The sequence below is a fragment of the Pleurodeles waltl genome, chromosome 3_1 (genome assembly GCF_031143425.1).
Source record: "Pleurodeles waltl isolate 20211129_DDA chromosome 3_1, aPleWal1.hap1.20221129, whole genome shotgun sequence".
NCBI lineage: Eukaryota > Metazoa > Chordata > Amphibia > Caudata > Salamandridae > Pleurodeles > Pleurodeles waltl.
The window spans coordinates 636398543-636419510 of record NC_090440.1 but is presented as its reverse complement, the minus strand read 5'-3'; the positions used below and the strand labels follow the sequence as shown (position 1 = coordinate 636419510).

Sequence of the window (20968 nt, the reverse complement as noted above, 5' to 3'; positions counted from 1 at the left end):
CCACAGTACAAAGACAGTTGATGTTCGATCAAAATATGCATGCTCTGTGAGGGATATAGATTTGGATCAGTTTGAAATAGGCATTCTGTGACACTTTATGGGGATACTCATGAGTCTTAGTCCAATCTTTTTCATGCAGTTCCCTTTGAAGCTCGAGCTTTCAAGTCTCTCAAGTGTGTTGTGGTGTGGGTCTAGGTATAGATAGCCTTATGGAGACAACTGATGAATCGAAGGCTGTTACCATGCCCTAGATGTCTTGCACTATCACATGGGACTCAAGCGTGTTTGTGGTGTTTGCCTATTTCGCTAGGAGAGTATGTGTCAGCATGCCTTATATCTGGCATTGGCTCTTGTGTATCTCATATTGGTCAGTGAGAGAGAAGAAAGAAAAGAGCTGTTCATCTAAAATGAGACCCGCTTCAGCATAGGTCTCAAGTACTCTAAGTTTCCCAGTAGTCTAAGTCTTGACTGTTAAAACAACTCTGTCAGTAGGGGAGGCTTTGGATGGGTTTTACGGGGGTATAGTGGGATCTGTTTTTGGAGATATGAAGACTTTTAGTGACTCATTGCATTATCACTCTAAGGAGTAGGAGCAACCCTTGTGGAAGGTGAACTTTGGGGAGCAGGAGTTTGTAGAGTTCAGGTGTCTATATAATGTGCATGTACCTGACAGGGTATCAATGTCTTTCCCTAACAGCCAACTGATCAACCACTAGATTTACACCACCAGGTAATAATGGTGATAGTCTGCGGCTCCCAGCACCCCCACCTAGTTGGCAACCTGAGATACGTCACCCAGTATGCCATATCAATTGGGCCAGTAGTGAATCGAGAAGTCAAAATATTTGCATCTGGAGAGACAAAGGCAAATTAACAAAGTAATACAAGAGATGGGGTAGCATCACCATCTTTGATATAGTCACAGAAACTGAGAGTGGCAGAGTATTGCAAAACACAAGATGCAGTTTACATGTTCCTACCACACATTGGAGGCTGTCTTCAAGGAGGTCCTGATCAGTATGCTATATCTGGATTCCTAAATAGCAGGAGGTCCCGTCCCATTGAAGCAGGACACTTCCCCGATCCAAGGAACTCCAGTGGGCAGAGAAAGTTATGGTGAAGAGACAGGATTTTGCCAACTGACTCAGTGCTCCCTAAAGTCTGTGAGGTACCTACCCACGCTGGAGTGGTCACCTGGTAGATCGCATTGATATAATAGGACATCCTTGGTGTTTAAATATACGGTGTGGGTGGTGTTGTGCAGCTGAATAGCCCAGAACCTCCCCTCTGTTCGTATCTGGGCCACCAGTAGTTTCAAGGCTAAAGAAAACAGGAGAGTAGGCAACCATGTCTTGTCCTGGGATGTATGGTGAAGGGGATGAAGACAATGTTTGCCCAGTGTGATCCTAACCACTAAGGAAGTGTATAAAAGCTTTATGAGACTGTCTCATGAGCAGAGGCCCAAATTTAATTGTAGCTAGTACTTAAACAGGTAGCCCCACCTTATAGTGTCAAAAGCTTTTGGGAGATCTAAAACAACACAGGCCACCTCAGGCCATCTAAGAGAGATCAGCTCCAAGAGCATGAAAAGCAACTAATATTTAAGGAGGTGTTTCATCCAGGGATGAAATAGCTCAGGTTTGTTTGGACTATATGGGGAAGTGCCTTCTGTAAACGGTCCATAAGAGTCTTGCTGAGAATTTTATTATTAGAATTAAAGGGGAAAATCGGGCAATGGAGTTGGGTCCTAAGAGTCCTTGTCAGGTTTTGGGTTCCAAATCAATGAGGATTCACAAAGAGTGGAATGAAGATGCCTCATGTTTAATTCAGTTTCAGAAGCAAGGTTAATTTTGGAGCTAAGAGGGATACGTGTTGTTTATACAATTCATTTGGAAACCGCTCGGTATGGGGGGTCTTACAAGGAGTCAGGTGTGAGGTAGCTTTTTTACAGTCTTGAACAGTTACTGGAGCCTAAATTTCATCCTGAAGAAAAAGGGATTCTCAGCAGTCATATTGAAATCTCTGATTGAGCTGCAGTCTTCTTGGTATAGAGGTTGTGAGAAAAGCTGAGAAAGCCATCAACTATTGATATGTCTCATATGACTGTTTCCCCGTTATGGCATAGAATCTTTTGAACTTACTCTTTGTTGATCTTTCACTTCAGATGTGAGGCCAGGAGTTTCCCTCCTTAGTTACCAGGGGCACAGTCCTTCTGTTTAGTCTGCAGGAAGGCCTAATCCTCTTTGTTGAAGTCAAGTGCTTTCACCTGAGTTCTAAGTTCTAGGATCTTAAAGTACAGTTTACTTAAGCTCTTCTTTTATGTTAACTGTCCAGTTCTAACAACTGAGGTTCTAGTGACACTTCAGTTCTCCCCCTTTTCAAGTGTGCTACCACAGAGATAATTATGTCCCTGAGGAAAGTCTTGTGTGGCTCTATTGTTGTAAGGATGAGATATTTTGAGTGTAATTCTTTGCCAAGAATTTAGTTATCGCCTCTCTCACCTCTGTGTAGGCTACTGAATTCCCCAACATATATTCATTTAGTCGCCAAGTCCAAGGTCTAAATACTTGGCATGGTATACTTGTTGTACTAGGAATCTGGAACTTATTAAACAGTGGTCATGTCAAGAGTATGTTTTGTGGGCAACTGATTAGAATGTTTAGTCTATATCATCCCCAAAAAATTCTCTGCAAGTCAGTCTTTAAAATTGGGGGTTGCAGATCCACTCCTGTCGACCCTTTAATAGGATGGGTCCATATCCTTGGGGCCTGATTTAAAGTTCGGCTGAAGGGTTACAGCTTCACAAATGTGATGGATATCCTGTCCATTGCACTACAAGTGCCAATAAACACAATGCATTTCTAATAGAGCAGGCAGGAAATCTGTTAGATTTGTGTTGGAGTAATCTGCCCGCTGAACTTTGTATCAGGCCCTAAATTAAGATCCTCTCTAATTATCATGGTGTATTCTATATATTTTAGGGCTGCTGTATTGCTGTTTTATAAAAGGTCTCTTGTTTGGTGTTTGGGCCAATAGTGTAAAACCTTGTCCCTGGTTGAACCTTCATGCCAAACATTCGCCCTGCTTTGTATGGGATAACCTTTATCATTGTCCCTTCAAATGTATAGCTGCAGAGAACGGCCACACCTGTTTTCTCCAAGTTTGAGGAGGCAAAGAATTGTGTGGAAAAACATTTGTATCTCGAGGCCAGTTCCTTTTCAGCAAGTTAGACTCTATTATTAAACAGATATCAGCCTCATGTGTTTTAGGAATTTAAGCCCTTGATGTTAGATTAGTTATCTCCATGAGTTTTGTTATGTCGCTCATGCAGCTAGCTTGATATTCTCTAGTGTGTTCTTTTCAGTCCCCATACTCTGTGATCCTCTTACCATTCATGTACAGGCTTTTTCCTCCTTTCTCCCACTCCCTAACTATCTGAAATGTGATAACAACAATTGCAACATTTCAAAACTATTATGTGAGCATGTCTAGTTGGCAAGTACTCCCTTTTTATGGGCAGGGGCTTTTGACATATGCCTTTCACTTAGTTTCAGTCTTTCTTCCCTTGAAAGTTCTCATCAAATACTGACTTAAGGTTGTCTCTTCAAGCAAATCCCTGCTTTCTTCTCTTGCCCTCCTAGACTTGTATTGTTCAGCTCAGAACAGGTTACAGGTTTACTGAGAACCCCTTTCTCTCCCTCTTTGTTGGGTAAACCCTCTTGCTTACCCTCATTTATCAGTCATTGTTGACTTCAGCTATTGGGTTCCGGGCTTTCAGATTCTTAAGTGTCTCCACCTCTCTAAATGCTTTCCATGCTTCCTGTCTGGCTTTTCAATTTCCTTCAGTAAAGGGGAAAAATGTTTCCAATTGCGATTTTACACTGTTAGTAGATTTTGCAGGTGGGGCTGGTAAGGGCTTTACCACTTTGAAGGCTCATTTATTATTATTGCAAGGATCTGCTTGGGTTTCTCTAGTTTTAACTTAATGATTTTTATCATTCCTCGTGAAGATAAGCCTAAAAGGGTGAGCCCATTGGTACAGTGTATTATTGTTGATTAAATAGTCTGTTATATGGTTCATCTCTATTCTGGTCTTTTTTGTTGCGGTTTCTAGGACATTGTAAAGTGTCAAATTACATCCTTCATATATGAGATCAGTGGGTATAATTAGTGCCATACTTTCTCCATAACCATCTGCTTTTACTGTACCCCCCTCGTCCTCCCTTGAGGGTCACCTCCAGTTGACCTTCAACCTTCTGCAGGAGCTGAGCTTAGAAGATGGCCTTACTGTGCTGTCACTATATGCTATTATGGTGCCTATACAGTGGCCTGAGGGGGTGCAGTCATCACTGTGACTTTGTTAATACCTCTGCTCTTCACGCCTTGAGGGACTTCAATATTAGGCCTCTAACATGCCATGGAAGTTTTCATTCATGTTGTAGGCAAAGCCTCTTTAGTCCCATCATGCCATTGTTGTTCATCTGCTGCTGTCTTGCAAGAGCTATCCATGCAGGCTCATCTTGTACAGTGCCAGGTCAGCACCCAGTCACACGTGGACCTCACCTATGAAGCTGGGTGGTAGTGTGTAGGTAATATTTAGTGTTGGTGACATTCCTGTCAGTCCTAATGTCTGTTTTTTTCCTCCCACTTGCCTGGGTAGGAAACAATATAGATGGCCATGATCCTTCTGTTTCCTTGTAACAACTTCATTCCTTTGTGTTCAGGCCAGGCAGCGGTTCTCCTCCTCTGTCAATATGGAACAGCTCTTGTTTTAGCCACTCTCTGATCCTGCAATGGAGATGTCATCATATTGACTCCATGGCTACTCTTGCTATGTGGTTTCACAGACTGGGGTGTCTACTGTAGCTAAACCCAGGGGGTCATGGTGGATGCTAATGTAAGCATTTAAATCTAAGGAAGGAGAGGAGATCTTGTCTTCAAGTCCTCTCCATTCAACTGCTGACCATATTCCTCAAAACCATGTTTAGGCAAGTGGACCTCATTCCCCAGCAATCACCTGACTGTTAATGTATTTTCCAGAAACCATCTCTACAGTAACTGACATCACTGCTCAATGTTCCAGTCCACTTCGGTTAAAAGGATTTTGGGCCAGAACCCCAGTACCACTGTTGCCAACAAAGCAAGATGCCATAATGTGTCTCACCCAAGATACTACACTGCCAATCCCAGGAGTAAAACAAATGCCTATACCACATAAACAGTCAAATAGTATCTTCACAATACTTACACCTAAACCTATACACATCCTTGAAACTACCAGATATACTGCATGTCACCCAGCAGTAAACCATGCTCCACACATCACACACCGTATCACAGCCTTGATCCACCTCTTTTTCAGAGAGACATGGCTCAACCCCCAAACCGCTAATATATCAGGTATCCTTCCTACAAACTGTAGCATACACCATGCAGACTGTGCTCATGAGAAGGGAGCAGTCTTGCTGTCATCCAAATGTTTTTCTTGTCCAGCACCTTGAGCAATCAATTCTATGAAGTTGCTCATGTACCACGTCCCATGCTCTGAAAATCAATTTGTCACGTTCCACCTCTTCTACAGGCCTCCTGAACAGAAGAAGGCTTCCTAGACAAATTCTTGAAACTCATCACCAACTCATCCATCCAAAAGGTCCAGAACACCATCCTTGGTTACTGCAACCACCCAAACAACTCAAGCATGAAAAAACAACAGACACACTCCCCTTTGAGATACTCAGAGTTGTACAGCATGTCACCAAGTTAACACACTCAAAAATACTCAACCTGGACTTTGTATTCTTGACATTGCAAACCATCCAGTGCAAGCTTTCAATAATGACAGGCTGGAACGAACACCTCAATATTATTAACACTCTGCTCAACCAACACATAGAGATTGATACAAACAAGAACAATAAACCTCCAGACCCTTCAAAGGTGCCTCTGTACGCTATGTAAAGCTCAGATTGGCTTCTCACATGCTACTACCAAGTCTTATTCAGCACATGTATGAAAAATCGAGTAGACAAACAAGTAACTGACCTTCGGTAACACTCTCTCTGACGGAGACTCTAGCTAGCCACAGATTCCTCATCTTTTGGATGCTCTCCAGGCATATTTTGTCATATATCTGTGAGCTGGAAGATGGCCATGTGCAGCTCGGCACTGATGTCGTTCTGCCCTGAAAAGGATTTGAGGGGCCCATAAAAACACTACTCTTGTGCACTGACACCAGTTGCTGTTGAAACCATTGGCACCCTCCAGGTGTGGAACACCAAAAACAAATTAATAGACCAAAGTAGAGATTCCTAAATGTGGGATCTTATTAATGGGTACACACCAATCACAGAATGGGGAGGAAGGGATGGTCACTGAAGAATCTGTGGCTAGGCAGAGTCCCTACCAGAAAGAGTGTTCCTGAAGGTAAGTAGCTTGTTCTTCTGATAGAGACTTCTAGCGGCAGATTCCTCATTTATTGGATAGATACCAAAGTAGTACATATTGGAAGCAGTTTTGTGAATGGATTCAAACTGTAAAGTCCTGCAGGACCCAGCAGTCAAACTGCCCCTCTTGGCAAACGTGGCTCTCCAGACAGTGGTGCTTCATAAACCTATAGAGGGACACCCACATAGCTGCCTGGCATATGTCTAGGACAGGGACTCTGTTTGCTAATGCAGTGGTAGCAGCTTTGGCCCTAATAAAATGAGCATGTAGTTCTTCCAGAGGTTGCTTTTTAGGCAATGTAGCAAATCTTAATACAAAGCATGAACCAGAGGCAGATGGTACAGAGGCAACCTTTCTGTGGCTCCAGAACCCCTCCCCACACCAGCCCTCAAAGAGCTGACTGTCTAACCAGTGTTCTTTGGTACAATCTATGTAGAAGCTCAGTGCTCTCCTGGGTCTAGGCAGTTGAGACTCTCCTCGTCCATAGAGGGCCAGAACACTGACAGGGTGGTGGTTTGACCAGCATGGAATGGTGTCACAACTTTTATAAGAGAGGATGCCATAGTACTCAAAACCAGCTTGTCCAGGAAGATGTATGATCGATTAACACACAGACCCTGAAGCTCAGTCACATGCTGTGTCAAGCTGATGGCGACCAGGGACACAGTCTTGACGGTAAGGAAATATAAATATGTATGTAAATGTATATATACTGCAAAAACCTAAGGTTAAAAAGAAAATAGAGTTAGGTGAAAATGTCATTTAAAGCATACTGTTTTAAACAAACAAAACAATTGAAATTTGCCAGTTCGTAGAAATCTCAAGCAATTATAACAAATTTCCTAAAGTAACAATCTCTTGCGCCACAACCATGCACACCAAATGCACTTTCAGATGTGGGTAATCCCCAAACCTTTTGCCTTTTTCCTCCTATTTTGCTGACCCTCTTTATGTTGGCTTTAGGACTCTGGGCATTTTACCACTGATAGTCAGTGCTAAAGTGCGTGTGCTTCCTCCCCTAAAACTTGGTATAAATGGCTTACACATTTTTGGCTTATTTAATTTACATGTACTCCCTTGTAAAGGGGTATACAATATACCCAGAGCCTGTAAATTAAATGCTACTAATGGGCCTTCCATGCAGATTGCTCCACTCACAGAAGTAGCCTTTCAAACTCGTCTCAGGCCTGCACTGCAGGGCATGTGTGCGCAGTTTACTGTCACACTGACCTGGCAAGTCAAACCCATATGTCACCCCTAAGGTAGGCTCTAGATAGTCTTTGGGCAGGGTGCTGTGTATGTAAAGGTAGGACATATATTTTTATGAATGTATGTCGGATCGACGCCTGCTGGAACAACGAATGCATGAACAACGATGTAGGAACAACAACCTCGTTGTTACCACTAATGCCTTTACCACGAATGCCTTAACAACGATTTTTCATTGTAAAGGTATTCCTGGTAAAGGCATTAATGATAGGCATCCATTGTTCCTGCATGCGTCCCCCCTGGCACCCCACCCCCACCCCTAAGAATTACTGCGACCCCCCCACAGCCCCTAAAACCACACCAACCCCCCACCTCCTCCCTAAAATTACTGTGACCCCCACCCTATCCCCAAAACCTAAAACAACCCCAACCCCCACCCATCCCTGAAACCTAAAGTACGCCAACCCCCACCCCTAAAACTACTCCAAGCCCCCACCCTGCCCCTAAACCTAAACCGCCCCAACCCCCCACCCGCCCCTAAAATTACCCGACCCACCACTAAAACCCCAACCTCCCCATCCCACCCCTAAAACTGACCCCCACCCTACCCCCAAAACCTAAAACAACCCCAACCCCCACCCCATCCCTGAAACCTAAAGTACCCCAACCCCCACCCCTAAAACAACTCTGAGCCCCCCACCCTGCCCCTAAACCTAAAAACCCACAACCCCCACCCCGCCCCTAAAATTATCCAAACCACCCCTAAAACTTAAAACCCCAACCCCCCACCCCCGCCCCTAAAACCGAATATACCCGACCCCCCACCCAGCCCCTAAAACTAAAACCCCAACCCCCACCCCACCCCTAAAACTGAAAATACCCCAACCCCCCACCCCACCCCTAAAACTAAAACCCCGACCCCCTACCCCTGCCCCAAAAACTGAAAATACCCCGACACCCCACCCTGCCCCTAAACCTAAAACTCCGACCCCCCACCCCCACCCCGCCCCTAAAACTAAAAATACCCCAACCACCACCCCCGCCCCAAAACAAAAACCTCGACCCCCCACCCCGCCCCTAAAACTGAAAATACCGTGACCCCCCCCACCCCGCCCCTAAAACGAAAACCCTGACACCCTACCCCCGCCCCCTGCCCCGAAAACAGAAAATACCCGACCCCCCGGCCCTAAAACTAAAACCCCGACCCCCCGCCCCTGCCCCTAAAACAGAAAATACTCCAACCCCCACCCCGTCCCTAAAACTAAAACCCCGACTCCCCCCACCCCTCCCCTAAAACAGAAAATACCCCGACCCCCCACCCCCGGCCCTAAACCTAAAACCCCCACCCCGCCCCTAAAACAGAAAATACCCCGATCCCCCACCCCCGCCCCTAAAACTAAAGTGACCCCCTGCCCCACTTACCTGATTCGTCGCCTCGTTGCCTCGTCCTCCTCAGCCGACTCCATTGTTTGTGCCTTAACCACACATGTGCGTTGTTCAGCACATGCGTGGTTAAGGCACAAAACAACAAAGTCGTGGTTAAGGAAAGCGTTGTTCCGCTTTTGTTAACCAGGACTTTGTTGTTCCGCAGCCTGCCTTAACGGCGTTTCCCTATTTTTATGTGCTACATGTCCTAGTAGTGACAAACAGCCTATTTTTACAGTACTATTTTAGAAATGCCAATTTTGGAAAGTGGGGATTTCTCTGTGCTTACAACTCTGGAGCTTTGCAGCCTGACTCCAATCCACCTCTAGGGACTGTTCCACTTTTGTGAATACTCTCCAGACAGCTATCCATCGGGGAGGCTTAGGTGTGACAGGATTGCATCTGCACTCATCTTCATACTGATGGCCTTCCTTGGCTGGGAGAGAGGGAGGTGGGGCACACTTGATGAAGTCCTCGTTTACCCTCTACTGATGTCTTGAGCCAGAGTAGGGGAGAAGGGAAACTTTTGAAACTGGTCAGATCCTGCTGGAACCTTGTCCCACCTTCTAGAAGCTGGGCATCCAGAGTGTATGTTTAGGGGTTCTCGCCCCATCATTTTAAAACACTCTGGAACTGGGTCTGGACTCCAGTCAGAAGGAGTCATCTGGACTGCTTTCTTGTGGTTGCCCTGTTGCCTGCTGCTGCTGGGCGGCATAAAGGACTCCCTGGATTGTTTTTCTACTGGTTGTCATGTGGCCGGCTGCTCCCTGACTGTGTTCTGGCAAGGCACTGCCAGATTGGCAGAAGGAACCGCCATTAATTGCCTTTTTGTGCTGGCCTCCCTGCCTACTGCGGCCTGCCTTGCATTTGCCCTATCAGTGTTCTCCGAGGGGCTAGCGAGAGGTTAGTAATGATCTGCAACTCCCTGTTTCCCTGTGTGCCCCTGGCCCCTGTAATCAGGAGCATTCATTTTGGGTACTTCAGCCCCCATGCACCTGGAGAGTATGGCGTGGGGCACTTTCCTGTGTGTGGGGAGCACTTGATATGGTCGCTTTGCTAGTGCCACTTAGGGCATGGTATGGGCATTTTTCTGTGAAGATCTGTGGTGCAGACATTTTATTTATAAAAGGCTACAAGATGGTAAGTGTTGAGCACTCTCTTTTTACAAGGACCAGCTTGTGTTTTCCTCTAGTGCGCCCCCCCCCAGCAAGGGGACCACTATGGACAAAGTGCTGGAGCAATGACACCATGCACCACGAATCCCCCTAGTAGGGCATTACTTCTGCAACAAGGATAAGGAAACCAATATTTCTGTGGACTTGCCGGCTCTGAGGGACCGAGAGCGGTGTGCCTAACTGCTTCCCCGGTGGCGCGCATCAGGCCTAAGACCCCATTCCTGTTGGGTGTGCTGTCCAGCCAAAAGGGGAACCTTTGTCCTGGCCACAGTGGCAGTGTGAGACCGCCTTTGTCAGAGACGGGAGTACCAACCTTCCTAGGACCCGGGTAGGACTACAACTGTGCTGCGCGCCAGCAGGCAGCTGAGATTGCCAGAGCTGCATCATGGAGGTCCAAGAGAGCGGTGGCATCAGCAGTTCACAGTCTTTGGGGCTACCCCCGCTCACCCATACTGGGGGGCACTGGTACTTATTTTATGGTAGCTTTGCAGAGTAAATCCTCCTTGGGGGCCCCCGTTCTGCAGCTAGCCACCGTGGGGTGATTCCCGTAAGCCACACATAAAGGTTGCAGGCCTGCCTGTGCTCTATAACTAATGCCTGAGTCACGCATTCCCAACTTGGCTTGTTACCACTTCTGTAACCTTGTTAATTGGAGCACAAAACTCCCTGTGCTCATGCGGGCTCATCGTTACTGGCATACTCTGAGAGGGATAACTGGTGAATCAAAATGTTTTGTAAGAATTGGGAGAGAACCCATGTGGGTCCATGTTCTTACAGGAAGCCCATGCTTTGCTATGGTGTTTTTATGCCCTTAGGGGGACCGTAAGTGATTTATGTGTTTATACTGCAGCATTTCATACTTTGACATGATAGGTCCTATTGTTCTTGATGTTCGCAGTGCTAGGATAAAGAGTAACCTTACAGCAATTGCATAATGTACACAGCTGACACCCTTTAGGTATTTATGGTGTCCGATGACATGTAATGAGTGATGTAGTATGGGAGGGAATTAGCAGTGCATGGTGAGCAGTGCAGGGCCACACACTGCCCTCCCAAAAGTAAACCCACTGACCCCAAGGGATTGGGTCCCTGGGGCCTCTCTGAGGCTTGTGGAGAGGGCCTGAAATACATAAAATATTACTGAGGGGCTTTGGTCCCCGGGGCCTCCAAAAAGCTTGGAGAGGGGACCTGCATGTCTCTTCCCACAAAAAGTAAGTTGATAAACCCAAAGGCAATAGCCTACACTTGAGAGCTTATTTCTGTAAACAAGGGTAAATTTATGTTATCATTAGGCATGGTTATAAAATCTTAGGGCCTCATTTACAAGGAAATGTCGACGCACAGAGCTGCACCAATTTGCCAACACCGTGCTCCGACATTTCAAAAACACAGGGATGTAGAGTATTTACAACAATATGGCACACCCCTGTGTATTCGCACCACTGTGTGTTCCCTAGTGCTGGCGCAAAAATTAGCTGCATAGTGCCAAACGCAGACACCCTTGCACTACAGTTCAAGGGTACCTGCGTTGCAGGGAATGATTGTTTATGTGCACAAAGGTGTATCTTCAGGTACATAAACCAGCAATAATGGTGATTTGTTACTTCTCTGTGTGCTGCATGATACAGCACACTTTGAAAAAAGCAAAACTGAGGAGAAATAAATGTATTTCTCCTCGTTGCACCCCTGGGGTGTCTTCAGGTTTACAATTTCTCATAAATCTGGGGCAGTGTCAAAAGCAATGGGTGTTGCATGGAAATACCCACAACACCCATTGCATGCCCCTCTGCCACAGAAAACTACAACAACAGGGAGCAGGGAGGAAGGCATATCTACAAGGCAGCAATAAGCCACACAAAGTGGCTTAGCACCGCCTTGTATATATGGAAAAGGGCACAGTACCACTGGAGGGTCGCTGAAAGTGACGCTCTGATGATGCTGGGGGCTTGTAAATGAGCCCCTTAGTTTGTATTTAAAAAAAAGCTGAAATACACTAAAAAAATAGGTTAAAGCGATGTTATAGTTAGGTGTTGAAATTAGATTAGTGACTAATGTTTATAAAACAAAAACACTGAAATTAGAATGTATTGCTCCATGTTAAACAAGGTAAAGGCTGAGCATACCTGATGTGAGTTGCAGATATATGTTTGATAGTAGATTATGGCTTATTATTAAAGGCCAGTGCCTAGTCCAAAATCACTGAGAAAGGCCAAAGCTTCTGTTGACAATAGATTATCCACCAGTGGATATCTCAGCACATGCCCATGTTAAATGGTTGTAATACAGTGCTATAGAGACATTCTATGTAGCGATGCCATTTATAGGGTCTGAATGCCTTTTTCCAGAACTTTGCTGAAAATGTTAAGGTATTGCAGATTGTTGAATAAACATAGGGGTGTCACATTTAAATGTGGTTTGTCTAACACTGATGTTGTAATCATGGCTTTACATTTGTATTACATTTTGTCCATCTCTGGCTTGTGTGTAGAGCCTTTTGCTTGACTATCGAGGGTGTTGGACCTGGCACTTTTTGCAGGGTCATCACCAACTATTCTACCCCCTTCCTCCGATTTTCTCTGACCTGTTTTTGTTGGCTTTAGGACTCTGGGCACTTTACCACTGCTAATTAATGCTAAAATGCACATTGTTTCTGTCTAAATAATGTTGGTGATTGGTTTATCCATGATTGGCATATTTGATTTACCAGTAAGACCCTAGTAAAGGGCACCAGAGGTGCCCAGAGCCTGTAAATCAAATGCTACTAGTGGGCTTGCAGCACTGATTGTGCCATCCACATGAGTGGCCCTGTAAACATGTCTCCGACCTACCACTGCAGTGTCTGTGTGTGCAGTTTTGAGCTGCCATTTTGACCTGGCAAGTGTACCCACTTGCCAGGCCCCAACCTTCCCTTTCACTACATGTAGGTCGCCCCTAAGGTAGGCCCTAGCTAGCCCCATGGGCAGGTTGCTGTGCATTTAAATGGTAAGATATGTACTGGTGTGTTTTACATGTCCTAATAGTGAAATACTGCCAAATTCGGTTTTCACTATAGCAAGGCCTAGCTCTCTCATAGGGTAACACTGGGATTGCCTTTAAATGTCTTTTGAGTGCATTTTCCTATTGGGAGCAGATAGAAATGTGGAGTTTGGGGTCTCTGAATTCACAATGTAAACATACATCCTTTGGTGAAGTTGTTTTTTAGATTGTAAGTTTAAAAATGCCAGTGGCCTTTTCTTGCTTAACCATTATGTGCTTCTGCCTGGCTGCTGAATCCACGTCTTGGTCAGACTGACAGTTGGGCTCTTAGTGAATTCATTATAGACAGTGACACAAAGGGAGCTGAGGTGGGTCCTGAATATCCTGATGAGTCTTCCTGGGTTACAGTGGGAGGGAGGAGCTTACACCTGCACACAATACAGTCTCCAATCCCCTAGTGTGTGCCTGAGGAAGGGCAAGGAAGAGGCAGGTTCTTGTGCATTACAAAGACTTTCCTTTGAAGATTACCTACTTCAAAGGCAGAGATGTGTACAAGTATTGTACTGTTGTACTGTTGACCACACAACTGTAGATTACTTCTGGATCAAGAGGAATCTCTGCCAAAAGGAAGAGCTTGATGCTTGACTGCTCTGCTGTGCTGGCCTGCTGCTACTGTCTCTGCCTTGAGTGGGAAAGGACTAGATTTGCTTTCTGGAATCCTGCTTGTGAAGTTTCTCCAAGGGCCTGGACCGAGCTTTCCCCCTGTTCTGAAGTCCCAGGGCGATCAAAGACTTCATCTGCTATCACCTGGGCTCTATTGCTGAAAACCATACGCTGTCAAGTGGTGCCACATCCAGTCCCTGGGCCCTTGAAAGGAGAAGCTGGTAACCCATGGTGAGAATCCAAGCACTAGAGCCGAGTGGCAGAAAAATATGTGCAGCATCTGCACCGCGGCTGAAAAATCAACACAGTGCCGGTGAAACTGATGCATCGCCAGTTCAGCTCGGATTCATCACTACTGTGCGTCTGGATTCTCCAGGCATCCATCATCCCTGGGCGTCAACCCTTCAACATGGACCTGAGGCTGCCTGCCTGGAAAGAGACGCATCCATTCTCTGCGAGGAAAGAATCGATGCATTGCTTACCCAGCGGAGGAAGAATCACTGCACAACCTCACTTGCAAGTAAGGAATTGACGCATTGCTTGCTTTTCCGACGCACAATTGCCTGTGCAGCTTTATTTTTGGTGCATACCAGGTATTTTGTGCTAAAACAAAACATTCATTGATTTCTATGGATTAAGACTCCTTTTACTTTAAAAATTCATATCTTTGTTTGTGGATGTTGGATATTTTTTATTTTGGTCTTGTTTGATTTAGATAAATATTGGTTATTGTTCTAAACTGGTGTGGATTTTCTTTGGGTGTTTTCACTGTGTTACTGTGTGTGTTTGTACAAAATCTTTTCACATTGCCTCTGAGATGAGCCTCAGTGCTTGTGCCAAGCTACCAAGGAAGTAAGCAGGGGTTATCCTAGGTGTGTGACTCCCTTACCTGACTAGAGTGAGGATTCCTACTTGGACAGTGTGTAAACTGACTGCCAACTAGAGACCCCATTTCTAACAGAGGGTTAAGTGTAGGGCCTGTCAAAATGTATCTTTTTAGTAGCAAATGTATACTTGTCAACCTCTTGATTTAAAATGGTGGATCGTGTGAAGTCTTTATGAGGGTAATCCAATTAAGGTGAAGAGAAAATTGGTCATCGGTGTAGCATGCTGAATTACTTCAAAACCACAAATGCTCTAGGACAATGGTCACAATGATTGTATGATGTTATCAGTGATGTCATCATGGTTTTCACTGAGATGTCATCAGTGATGCCGTCAGTTATGCCATTCAACATCATGAGTGATGTAATAAATGAGGTCATCAGCAGTGCTTGGCAGTGACACAAGTTATAATTAGCTAGGTCAAGTATGTTTGGTGAATTTCAATCATTTATTTTTATCTCAACTCATATGTATAATAACAGCTTAATCGTTGCTTTTTCTTTGATGTTTTAGGTTTTTTTAAACATAAGGTAAGATCTTATTACCATACCTAACTAGAATGTCACTTTAAAGTTTTTTACAGGGCATTTCTGTGTTTTTTTAACAGAAGGTTAGATTTATGACCATATGTAATTATAATGTCACTTCAACTTTTGTTTTTTCTGCACTGAATTACTGGGGATTTTTGATAAAATTCACCTAACAGCATTTGGACATGGACTGTGAGGGGATTGATCAGAAGGCTAGCACCAAACCCCTCGCTGCTCTGGGGGTGGACATCCTCCCTCTGCGCATGGCAGGTATTGGCCACCGGGTATGGTATAAATGCAAATGTGTGAAGTGTAATGTGCTCTTTATTACGATTGTTGAATGTGGGGAGAGTCTGTGACATGCCTACATTGAGCCATGATGCCCCACCTTTACTTTAACAAGGATAATAGCATATTATACTCTGCACATCTGCAAATATGGTTTATGCAATGCCATTTTTCACTTATATTTGCTTAAATAAACGTTATTTAACCAAAATCAGGATGCAAGAATTTACATTTGAGCAGCAAGGTGAAATCACAATGAAGAGATATCATGACCAATAGGAAAGTTGTTTCCCTGTGGAGCCATAGTTACACACAATCTGTGAGGTAGTAAAAAGCTTTGTTTCATTTCAATTTTGCTATACTGTATACCTCATCAACTGCAGAGATCCCAGTGCACACAAAAGAGTTCCCTAAAAAGAAGCGGGTTCCCAATCCACATTTTAAAGATCTGTCTTTGTCCGTTGTGAAAATTCTATAATTGAAGGCTTTTACAACTATGCTCTGTTTCCCCACAACCAGTCTACAAAATGTTGTTTGGACAAACCCCAAATTTTAGAAATGATTAAAAAAGTTTCACTATTTGTTTATGTTTCAAAATATTATAAGTAGATTTCATTTTTGTGTGGCTAACATTTTTAATTTCATTGGACAAACTTTCCCCTCTATATCAAAATAAATACAGAAGAAAGAAAAAAAATCTCCCTTTTCTAAATGTATCAGAGAGCAAGTGGTGGAATTAGTGGTCGGCTAAGTACGGCTGACTGCCGACTTACATTGCATTCTGTGCCATTTCAGCCCAGGTGATGATCAGCCCACAGACAAGAAACTAATGCCCACATATAAAAAGAGTTTGCACTAGTGCAAAGTGACACATACTTTGTATTATTCAGAACAAAAGGTGTTTTGAGCTGAAAAGTACAATATCTTAGCACAACGCTGATTGCATTGCTTTGCATCAAACGTGTGTTACAGGATCAGCTCAAACACCCATTGGTATTGACAGAAAGCCCAATCCACTAAGATAGCAAGACGAGACTTCGTGTCAAAAACTACTGACTACTTGAAGGAGACTCAAACAAGGGGAACTGTTTTTATTTGTCAAACAAAATGTATTGCATTTCGATTGTCAAAAAAACGATGTATTGCATATGTGCTGCAGTCCACAGCGCTCATACACAGCGTGGGATAATTCTGAGTTTGACTACACATAGGATTTTATACTGGAAGGGAATTCTTCTAGTACAAATCCTATGCTGGTCAGTGCAAATGTACCTTTGCACTATGTTGTAAGGATGTGCCTTGTGCACAGCGGGGTTTTTGAAACCCGCAGGAGGGGCCAACAGTAGCAGGGGGACGCATCCACTGGTGACTCTGAGATACAACAACACCTGCATATGACGGGGTGTCACCAAAAAACCTCCTTCTCACACTGATGATGCTGTCCGGACTAGGGGAGAGTGTCAAAGCAATAATTCCATTCTACATTATTTTGCTGGCACTGTGCATATTTGGTTTTGCACTGGAATGTAGGGTTATGGTGATTTCTAGCAATGCATGAAATGTATTAAGAGTCTCCAGGAAGAATATTAAGCCTTGTGGTGAAAATGGGAAAAATGAACCTCGAAAAATATGCCTCTTGTTACTAAACTGATGCCTTAGGTGTATTTAACGACAATCAATGAGACTGCTGTGAATGAGTTTGGAATTTAGTGAAAACCCAGCTCATGTTTTGAGGAAGGCAGCAAACTGAGTACCTTCATAAAAGACACACAAGTGCTTACATTTCTTAAGCCTGGTTTTAATTTATGATAACGCTTACACTTATACTTTACATTAAAATCAATTTCAGCAGCTACAATGACCCTATTACATCAATTGTGATATTCCTGAAAGAAGTTGTTGGTGGTGTTTTTTTAAATAATTTAAGGTATATAGAGCAACCATTCCTTTGCCTGTTTATTGTAGCTTACTGCTCTCAGAAATCTTACATTTAGGGCCACTGGAATTATGCAGCAGGAGAGGGCCAAATCATGCGGAAGAGATGAATATATTGTGTGGCAAAGAAAAGACAAATTATGTGGCATAATGCATTACATTTTAGAATAGTATTACCTAGTTATGTTGTCATTTTTAAACTTGATAACCCTAGGCATTGGTTGCACCTCATTAGTACCATTTTAATACTCAATTATAGCAATAAGCAACAAAAAGGTGATAAATCTAGCTTTGAAACGGGCCTTTCACTGTGCGGCAAAGCATGTCACTGCATCTTTACTATCGTTTGAACCGTTTAAGCTAGAAACTATTTTTTTTAAATCTGAAGCGTATGCGGCAGGTGATAGATCATGTGGCAAATGCGTCAAATCTACAACTATGCGAAAATCACAGCGGACGCACAATGGCTTAGTTCCAGTATCCCTGATTATACTGTATAAAACTGTTCTGGAGCGGTTGATTTTGCTTCAACGCTTAGGAAATGGCCCCTTTTTTCAATTACAAATCATCGGATTTCTTCGTGATCAAGTCTTTATTTCGTTTGTGGTGGATACGTGTCAGGTTTGTTTTGCAATGTGGCTGCGTTGTCAAACGTGCATATTTTATTTGATTTACAAATAGTGATATCCCTATTCTGGTTTTTGAAACTTAAAACTTAACAGAGAAAACATCGAACGCTAGAGCCAATACTTCATGAATAAGGGTTCTAGATAGACAACCTGTGCCAGCCTAAATACCTTGCTTAGCAAAGTGACTGGATGTTTAGCCCATTTAAAGCGTGTACATGTTGACACCCAAAATGTATTGGTATGAGGGGCTTCCTTATAAAGTCTTAAAAGGTATCAAAGCACCGAGTAGGACAAAATGAACACGAACTCAAAACTACAAAATTAATCTTTTAACATAAAAGGTTTTTCTTACCAGGAGGCTTCCATCGTCATGCCATCTGAAGTCGATTCCTATCTTTGAAGACACTTTCGTATGAAGATCGTTTTTTTCAATCTGGACTCTGGAGTGGATGGAAGGAAGTTTTTCAATCCTGCAGCCAAAGAAAGAAAGTTAAACGTGGGGTTGACGTGAGCTTGACCGATGTGTGTGTGTGTGTGTGGGGGAGTACAGAACTGGAGAGATCATTTAACTGAATCACAGTGTTTATTTATATGTCCATCTTTTCAGTGCCACTGTATCTGCCAATTATGTTGTGATTTGACCTGCTCTTTTGTCCCCATAGGTCAAGAATGCTACTGCTAGAAACAATCTAGCCACTTTCCAGCAGGGATTTAAAATCCCAAATCTCTTACCTTAAAAATGTGAGGAAAAGCTCTTTTTGCATGATCATACTGGTAGAAATGAGGGCTCTAGTTTACAGAGGTATACACCTTTGTACAAGTAGGAATTAAAATCCTAGTCAGGGGAAGTAATAACCCAATTCAAATTATCCTGTGCTCACCATCTGGTAGCTTGCCACTGAGCAGTCAAACTTAACTTAGAAGGCAATATGTAAAGTATTTGTGCACCTAATCATACAGTAACACTGTACAAACACCACAAAAATACACCACACAGGTTTAGAAAAAATAGATAATATTTATCCGAATAAAATAAGGAAAAATCGGCAAAGATCAAAAAAGCACAAGTTGACATATCACTTATAAAAGTTTCGAAAGAGTCTCAATCCATAGAAATAAACATTTGTTTCTTTGATACACACAGTACCTTGTATGCATCAAAAATAACGACGCTTGGAGACTGCAAGAGGAGGAGATGCGTGGAAAAATAAGGAGTTGATTTTCTGATGCGGCACAGACGATGCATTGTTTCTTTCTATGCTGCAAGGGTTTGCGTCGTTTTTCAGCATGCAGTCTTGTTTTCTCACTGCGATGCGGGGATAGTTTGATGCCCAGAGACAATGCGTTGAAAATCCTTGACACACTGGAAGAAGGAACAGGCGCTGCATCGATCCGATAGGCGATGCACCAAACTTTCCGTCGCAATTCAGTCTTTGCATTAATTTCTGCAGTTGTTGCGTTGATTTCTTGACGTTCAACGAGTTTCTTGAAGAGATGAAGTCTTTGTTGGCCCAGAGACTTCAGAAACAGGAGGCAAGCTCAATTCAAGCCTTTGGAGAGCACTTCTGGGGAAGGGAGAGTCCTTCCAGCAAAGTCAGAGGTCAGCAGGGCAGCAGGGCACCAGCAGGGTGGCAGACATTCTCAGCAAAGCAGTCCAGATGAGTACTTTGGGCAGCCAGACAGCTCTTCTGACAGGGTGCAAGTGTAGGTCCAGAAGTGTCTTAGCTGGTGGGTTCAGAGATTAAGTTTATATTCCGAAAAATGCCTTTGAAGTGATTTTGAAGTGCACAATTTCCCCTTTCAGCCTAGTCCTGTCTGCCAGGATCCCAGTAGGAGGTTTATCCGTCCTTTGCGTGAGGGCAGGCCACTGGCCTTTGAAATGTAAGTGTCAGGATGACCCATTCATTATGCAGATGAATGCAGATGTGACTGTCCTGTGTTTGTGGTTGTCTGGGTAAAATGCACAAGGTAACTGTAAGCTAGCCCAGACCAGACGTTGATTGGAGACAAGCTGTAAGGCACAGATGGGTTCAAGTGCAGAGAAATGCTCACTTTTTAAAAGTGGCATTTCTAAAAGAGTAATATTAAATCCAACCACACCAATAAGCAGGATTCTCTATTACCATTCTGGCCATATTAAATATGACCTGGTTACCCCTTTCAGAACAGAATCTACTACTCAAAAAGTATCTGATGGCAGTCCCATTGCTAGTCTATGAAAGAAGCGGGCCTCGTAGTAGTGGAAAACGAACCTAGGAGTTTTTCACTACCAAGACATATAAAACACATATGTTCATATCCTGTCTTTTACTTTCAAAGCACCCTGCTTTATAGGTTACCACCTAGGGCCTACTTTAGGGGTGACTTATATGTAGACAAAGGGGAGCTTAAGCCTTGGCAAGTACTTTTAAATGTCAAGTCGAAGTGGCAGTAAAACTGCACACACGGGCCTTGCAGTGGCAGGCCTGAGACACGGTTAAGGAACTACTTCTATGGGTGGCACAATTCAGCGCTGCAGGCCCACTAGTAGCATTTAATATACAAGCCTTTGACACGTAGTTCACTTTACTGGGGATGTGTAAGTAAATCAAATATGCCAATTGAGAATGAACCAATGTTACCATGTTTAAGGGAGAGAGCATATGCACTTTAGCACTGGTTAGCAGTGGTAAAGTGTGCAGAGTCCTAAAACCAGCAAAAGTGTTGGGAGGCAGGCCAAAAGTTAGGAGATGACTACCCTAAGGCTGTCTGGTCTAACACATGCCTTCTTTTATCCCCACTTTTTGATGAATTTAGTGCTGGTTTACTG

General features: G+C 43.8%; 1 protein-coding gene across 1 annotated transcript in view; it reads right to left on the bottom strand.

The window, feature by feature from the left end:
* Positions 1-20968, bottom strand: part of LOC138284406 (mucin-2-like) — a 1072535-nt gene that overhangs the window by 977444 nt on the left and 74123 nt on the right. Inside the window, exon 4 of the mRNA XM_069223143.1 lies at positions 18512-18629. Within this exon, the coding sequence (XP_069079244.1) occupies positions 18512-18629 (118 nt within the window). The remainder of the gene's footprint in view (positions 1-18511; positions 18630-20968) is intronic.